At 44.2% G+C, this 7841-nt stretch overlaps 1 protein-coding gene across 1 annotated transcript; it reads right to left on the bottom strand.

Moving 5' to 3' along the window:
* Positions 1-667: 667 nt before the first annotated feature.
* On the bottom strand, positions 668-7546 carry GLRX5 (glutaredoxin 5). The gene is made up of 2 exons (XM_075503528.1): positions 7072-7546; positions 668-1453 (listed from the first exon to the last, which is right to left on the bottom strand). The coding sequence occupies exons 1-2, from the start codon at positions 7535-7537 to the stop codon at positions 1275-1277; spliced, it is 645 nt and encodes a 214-aa protein (XP_075359643.1). The 5' UTR covers positions 7538-7546; the 3' UTR covers positions 668-1274.
* Between the last annotated feature and the right edge of the window lie 295 nt (positions 7547-7841).

Here is a 7841-nt window from a genome sequence, read left to right as displayed (position 1 = left end):
TAACAATGTCATTAGAGTAGTCATTTAAAATAAAGAGGAACTATTGTAGACAATCAACATAAAATACAGTTTATTTCCAATCATTTGCCTAATTCACATGCAAACTGGTTTATATTAATAAAAGTAAACTGCATTTAGAAACAGCTTGGTTAGCCTTTAACCTTAGCAGTATTGCTGTACAGCTGAAGCTACACTGATTAATATAATTTAACTTAGGGAAATGTGGTTAGATAGGTATTGAAGACTTCAGGGACTTTCCACAAAGAAATATTTATCTATTCAGTAGCCTCTCTACTGCACTCATGTACATGAAACATTTCATCTGTTAATCCCGTGTTTGAAGACCATATTCTTCAAAGCACAGCAGTCAGGAGAAAATACTTGGAAATACAACAAATATAAAAAGATAACTTAGTAAAGGGCAAATAATACAAGATTACAGTAGTAACTGAAGTATTCTCCTGTACTATTTCAAGCTAGAATACTGAAGCCTTAAACAATTCCCACATTTTAGCACTGACACAGAACTGCAATACAAAGTATATAAGCAGAGGGGAAAAGCTGCTTTGCAAGAGGTAGAAAAGGTTTTATAAAATCTTTAGGCACAATTCTTTGCAATCTTTTAAAAGCCATCAGAATGTTACAAAGTAATAATGACAATTATACATGTATTTGTACAAGTCTGTTTATTTTTACCCTTTGGAATAAAAGTATATTTCATGCACTCTCATATAATCTTTTTTCCTTCTATATTGTTTGAAGACTATTTTTCTCCTACATCATATGCGATTACAGAAGTTTTACAGGCTCTCAAGAAGTCTTATCACCAGGAGTTATACAGCAAAACTGATGCACTATTACTTAACACTTTTTCAAGAGGAGCAAGGGAATGCAAACACTGTTTGCATGGGTTTGTGTATCAAAGAACAGAGAAACACACACTCAAAATCCATAAAAATATTATTAATCCTTTTGGTTTACTCCCGCCTCAATCAAGAAGTCAATGCTTTTAAAAGTGAACTTTTTTTTTAAAACATAACCTCCACAAATGTGTGCTTTACAGTGCAGTGGTTATACTCAAATTTTCACAATAGCGATAAATCAACATACCAAGATCACTACATTTACCATGAGCTAACAGACATTCACAGATAAATCTTAGTGTCAGTTCAAAAAGATGCCTGCTTTGAGCAAAAGTACATAAGGCTTTATTGGTAACAAGTTCTTATCAAAGATTTGCTTTATTCCTGTCACAGCATCTTTTTTTGCTCATTTTACTTTTTGTCTTGGTCTTTTTCTGCATCCAGAAGTGCTGAACGGATTCCTAGCTTCTTCAGCTCTTCTACGAGATCCCCATTCTGATGCATCTGGAGGAGTATATCACAGCCACCAACGAATTCACCATTGAGGTATACTTGTGGGATGGTAGGCCAGTTAGAGTAGTTTTTTATTCCTGCATAAGAAAAAAAATAACAGTATTAAAGGTTTTCCCCCCCCTCTCCAAATAGAATGAGTTTTTAAACAGAATACATTGCTTCAGCCTGACAGAACTATTGATATTTTCATTTCTTCCCCACTGAGGCAAAAATGTATCTATATAACAGAAGCACTATCAGAAAAACTACATTCAAGTTAGGTTTGTTTCTCATTCCAGCTCAAAGATGTGGGTTGAAAGATATGGAGTCAGCTCCTATACCGATGTCAAACAGGAGCTGGAAAAACGTAGTGTGTCTTTTCCCTCCCAGGAAACAAGCAAATGTGATTTTTCAATCAATTAATGAGAGTCTTGGAAAACACTGAGAACTGTTTACATTCAGTTATCCTTTTCCCAAAGGGACTTTAAAATATTTTATGTTTTTACTGAATTCACAAAGGTATACTTACTACTGCAATTTCAATTGCAGGATACATTCGCCCCTCTAGAAGCCTTATGAATTTCAAATTGCTTTATCTTTCATTGCCAGACCTTACAGCCCATGGGAGGGGCACAAAGGCTGAAGTCTCTTAAAGTACTCATAAAACAAAACAGAGCTCAGGGCACAATTACGAAGTACAGAATTAAAGTTTAAAACTATACTTCATAGAAGACAAGTATAAGAACATCCAAAAATATTAACTGATCAGCTGGTATAAATTGAATCCCAACTTGCACTTAAAGGCTTCACACAAAAAAAATTATAAAGAAGAATCATTATATCTAATTTGCCACTTTTTAAATGACCCTTCACATAAAGCCATTATTTCTGTAGCAGAGGAAACAGTTAAATTCTACATCTGTATGCTCTTATACCAAGTCCACCAGCACCTCCTTAGATACCAAGTTTTGACTTCAACATTTTTATACATTTTCAACATGCAATGCCTGGAATTTTTCTACCAAAGGCACGAAAGCCCATATAGCAAATTTAAGCATACAGACAACAGAGGTGCCTTTTCAGATCATCAGAGCCCATTCACCTTGGAAGTCAACCCTCTAAACAAGCATGTGTGAGCTTTAGCACAGGCTGTCAAAGTACTAACAGCAAATATTAGACCTGTATAGCAAAAAACACAAGGGAATTTGCTTTGCCCTTGTAAAACATTTTAACCTCTAAAGACTGTAAAGGTAAAATCAAAATATTTGAAGTAAAAAAATAACCCTATAAGCAAATTATGCTTACTTTATTGGAACTTAAAACACTTTCTTTTTTAATAAATACGCATAAGTGCATAAATATGCAATTACAATTATGATTTTAATGCACAAAAGATTAAAAAGAGCTAAAAATTCCCCTTACTCAAATACCAGTGTGTTTTTAAAAAAGCCACTAAAATAATAGTAATCTAGAAAAAACTTTTTGTTGTGACAAAGTTTTCCTAACCATGAAGTACAATATCAGCTAGGAGATTTTATTTTGACTTATGATTTTGTGCATGGACAACCAATGCTTCAAAAGTCCAAAATAGCAAGTTTAGCATATAAATCAAGGCCAATGGGAACCCAGAACCATCTAACCTAACCTCTAGCATCACTACCTGTAACTTCCCTAGTGTTTCATTAAAACCTCTCAATTGTTTAGATACAGTTTGCAGAAATTAGTAGTTTTGATGTGAACTTGGGTTTAGCAGTACTTTTCTTAAACATACCTTGGTCTTTGAGCACTCAAGAGTGGTCTGTCCTAAAAATCTTTTAACCCACAACAGTTGCAATGAAAAATGGAGTCCCAATGCTAAGGAACACTTAAGGATAACCCTATTCAAAGGAGCTACTGCAGATACAAAATAGGGTTTGTTTTTGTTAAGGTATTGCAATGCTAAACATTAATTGAGAACCAAGGGCTCTGCATAATAAACCTACCGCCAGTAAGCATTCCATGGTAATATTACACCAATTACTCTCTCGCAGAAATATTTTCTTCAAGGACCCAACTGCACATCCATACAAGCACTGATAGTACTTTCAAGGATCTATCCAACTTCAGATAAAAATACGAATACAATCAAGCTTAGCTGCTCTGTATTAGCGTTTCATGTATTGGACAAGCTGCTTTAAATGCCTGCATGCACGAGGCTCAACCAGGTTACAAACTGAACACCTCCTGAAGCGGCTAACCAACTCCTAGCTTACTAGAGCAGTTACTGATACTATTTCAGTAGCGTTAAAGCTGGTTAGCCCGGTCTACACTTGCTGCACTTGGGATGTGCTTTTGTGATGAATCCTCGGGCAGTACAGACACCCCAAGGGATCTCCTTCCCCCTCCCTGCAGGTTAACACTTCCCGCTGGCTTCAGAAGCTGCAGCTTCTGCTTTGAACCACTGTTTGCTCTGTAAAACCATACTCTACAGATCAGGTTTACAGTTTGACAGCTGAGCTAACACACTTTAAAGTGACTGTGAAACCAGCATCGGTGCAAAGTGCTACTGAAAGGGGTACCTAGTGCACTCCCACCCCACGTCCCCAACCTCAGTTACCAATTCTCAGCCTCTCCCTTGCCAGCATTAGCACTAACGAATGATGGGCCACATCAAGGAGATGACTCAAGCAACCACTCTCACTCCTACCACACTTTCTTCAGAAAAGCAACACATTTTCACGGAGATCGTTAGTACTGCTGCAAGCAGGATTGAGGGAAGGCTAGCCCGAGGCTGGGAGGAAGGATCAAGACCACCCTCTTGGCAGCATCCCATGCTTAGGTAATGTAAAGCAACAATTAAAATAATCTGAGGGTGAACTACCACAACTGTTCAAACCAGTTTAAACCATTGCTTTTCCAGTATGTCATCCCAAGCTTCTCTGTCACCTTAGTGACCTGAACCAGCCTAATGCTGTCCATCAGCTGAGAGCAGGATCACTTCTGGAAGAGCCAACTTAGAGAAACTTGAATTGCCATGGAGTCCAAGAGAGTGCCAAGGTCTCTTAAACCAGCTTTAATAATGAAGGATTTGTGTCAGGGAAGCATATCCTCAGCTCAAGTTCAGATAAATCACATGAAGTACCAATAACTATTTAGTTGCACATATCTGAGTGTGCTTTTAGGTGAAGAGGCAAGCAGGGGAGTTGTTTTGGTTTTACACCTTGCCATATTTTAGCACAAGGCAAGTTTCAGCAGTTGAACTGTAACAACCTGAAAATAAGGTGTTTCAACAGGTACAGGGAAGAAATCAACCAGCACTTCAAACATGCCTGAACCACCATCTCTGCAACAGCCTGCTCTTACTGCAAATGGTAGCATTTGTAGTAAGAGCAGTTTGCAACTTACTACAAAGTTTGCACATATATGCAAGCATTTAAATTATGTTCAGCTGAATACAAAGCTGGTGACCAGCTCACGTACACTAATCTCCTTGCAGATCAATCTTTAGTTAACAGATGTTTTCATAGCTAAAGGCTCAGCATCCTCTTGCTAACCCCACATGCATGCAGTGCAGATTATGTTCACAGAGAAGGCTTAGGAAAGCGTCACATGCTGCATATCTATAACTTTTCAGCACTTGAGGCCAGCTCCAGGAGGAGACTAAGAGGGCCTTCAGGCAGCCACTGCTGAATCACATTTGGCAACTTACAGAGCTACAGCTTCCAGCAGCCCTACCCTCTCCTCTCTCACAGACTGCCATCCACAGAAGCAGGCACACACTGGCTCTTTAGGGTGCAGCAGGTAATACAGTTGAAGCAATATGACAGTCTGCTGGCCTTGAAAGCAGCAGTGTTGTTCCCCAACTCTTCACTTCAAGGCTCCATGCCTGGTGCTGGCTCTGGCACTCACCTCACAGTACAACAAGCTAGTTCAACTTGCACGCCCAGTGATCCAGTTAATAAATTGAGCTGGCTCTCTGTGCAGTCGGACAAGTGCCAAAGCTGGTGCATGAAAGGGAACAGAACAACTTCTTTAAGCACCTGAGAACCAGCAGAATATTGTGCAAGCGTATGCTCCGTTACTGCATTCAGTGCGGCTTAGCCAAACAGTCCGGATCAAACCACTAATTTCAATTTAAAGCTCAGGCAGCCAGGAGGACAATAACCCCTCAGATCACCTAGCACAAGCCATTTACTATGCTCAGAAGGGAGATGTTCCTGTTACGTAGGAAGAAAATTCTGCATATTCACATGGTCAAGGCCCAGAGATTCTAAGTGACAAACGCACTGCCCATTCAAGGACTCACAAAAGCCCTCTCAACCAAAAGTGAAATGCTGATGGTTTGATTTCAAGGTTTTGTTTCCTCCTTTTTAGTTTATGAGTTTGTTCTAGTAAACCATAAGTTTAATAAATTTAGATATGTAAATAAAGTTTAGAAAACTACCACAATTTGCTCACCCGCCAGAGGCAGTAGAAGGTTTACTTGAACAAAACCAACATTAATTAACAAAAAACATCATCACGCCCAAATTCCAGTGTTTAAGTTTTTATACCATACCAACTATTATACCTGTGAACTGAAAAGCAAGGAAGGATTGGAAAAATCAGCCTTTTGGCTAAAAGCTAATGAAAAACCGAATTAGTCAGATGGCACCAAAAACACAGGAGAAGAAAGTCACCTGATACGTGCCAGCATGTGGATTTAAAGCACATTTGAGTGAATTCTGGACAAGAACTGTTAATGCCATGCACCTGCAAGACTAATTACTACATACTTTTATTTTTTGTTTTAAAACTTTCTCAAATAACCACATAAAACCTTAACAGTCAGTTATGCACACTGAAGAAGGAAAGAAGGAAGAAAAGCATTATGAGAACAGAATACTAGCCTTCTTCAGTTAGCAAAAAACCTTACATAGAATAGCTCCTACCCCTCGGGGAGTAATGGCGAAACTATTACTAAATATTTCTTGTGCAAATGATTAGCAGAATTTTGTACTTTATCAAAAGAACCCCAGCAGGCAGTGCCAGCAGGGAATACAGCGGTGTAAGTCCAAGCCATTCATGAAGTTTCACCATATTGTTCACAGGGAACAAAAACATCTGACTGGATAGTGAAGCATTTTAGGGGTCTTCTAGTGGAGCTTTGTATCTCTTCACTAGGCGAGGGAGCGTGGCACGAGAAGCCCGATCTCCAAGAGTCACCCCGTGAGCATAACTGCGTTCTGCAGATAACTAAGACGCCCTTGGACACAGAACGGGCTACCGAAACCAAGCGCGGATGTCCAGGCAAAGCAACCTCAATGGCGCATCTCTGTGACACGCTTCAAATTCCACAAACCCCCAAGCCCCGGGACGTCGGCCTGCTTACGAAACAACACCACAAACCCCAGGAAAGCGAGCAAAGCAAGTTGCACCCGTGAGAAGCCAGCAGGGCCCGGCGGTGCCCTGCCACACGGTGCCCGGCGGGGTGCTCCAGCACCCCCGGGCCGGCCAGAGGCCGCAGGGCAGCCCCGACTCCCAGCGCAGCTGCACACCCCGCGGCCTCCCGAGGGCCCTTCCCACGGGGAAACCGGTACTTGGGGGCTCTGGCGCTGCCCCGTCAGAGCGGCGTTTCGCAAAGAGAAGCGCGGGACCGGCTCAGGCTACGTGCAAGCGCCGGCAGCGGGGCAGGCGGCGCCCAAAGGTGACCCCCGGCAGCCGCCGCGCCCGGCCCCGGCCCCGGCCCGCCGCTGACCTTGGCGGAGGTCGGGGTCCTGTAGGACGTCGTGGGCGCGGTAGTCCTCCACGCCGTGCAGGCGCAGGATCTGCACGACGGCGTTGCTGAAGCCGCAGAGGGGCTGCGCCGGGCTGCCCTTCATGAACACCACCACCGGGTGCGCCCGCACCAGCCGCTCCACCGCCTCCCGCGACCCCGAGCCGCCGCCGCCCTCGGCCCCGCCGCCCTCGGCCCCCCCGGCGGCCGCCTGGCTCAGCGGCCGCCCGGCCCGGCCCCGCGCGGCGGCGGCACCCCACCGCCAGGCCGCGCGCACGACGCCGCTCATGCTGCCCGCCGCCACCCGCGCCCACTGCCAGCCCCGCCGCGCTCCGCCGGTCCCAGCCAGCGCCGAGAGCCTATTGGCGGAGAGCGGGAAAGGCCGCGGGGGAGTGTCTCCTCCGCATAGGCGCACTCCCCGCCAATCAGCGCCGACAGCCAGTGGCATGGCGATACAGAGAGCCTTGTCCCACCCAGCAACCCCGACGGTACCTCGTCTTCCTATTTGTGGAGGGAACGGCGCCGCTGCAGTTGCATTGGGAGAAGCAACCTGTCAATCCGGCATGATTTGGTTAATCCCCGCCCACTCCGCGGACGCGATTGGTCAGGCCTCCCCGGTGCGTTGTTTTGCTCGGGAAGCCCCGGGGGCGCGTGATTAGCGTGTAGCTCCTTCCGCTTCCGGCTAGCGGCAGCGCTCGTGGCGGCGGGGCCCGGCGCGCTTCAGCCGCCTTCTGCCTGCCCGGCGGCGGGGA

Source organism: Mycteria americana, chromosome 5 (assembly GCF_035582795.1).
Source record: "Mycteria americana isolate JAX WOST 10 ecotype Jacksonville Zoo and Gardens chromosome 5, USCA_MyAme_1.0, whole genome shotgun sequence".
Taxonomy (NCBI): domain Eukaryota; kingdom Metazoa; phylum Chordata; class Aves; order Ciconiiformes; family Ciconiidae; genus Mycteria; species Mycteria americana.
The sequence above is the reverse complement of the archived record's forward strand: the minus strand, read 5'-3'. Positions and strand labels throughout refer to the sequence as shown.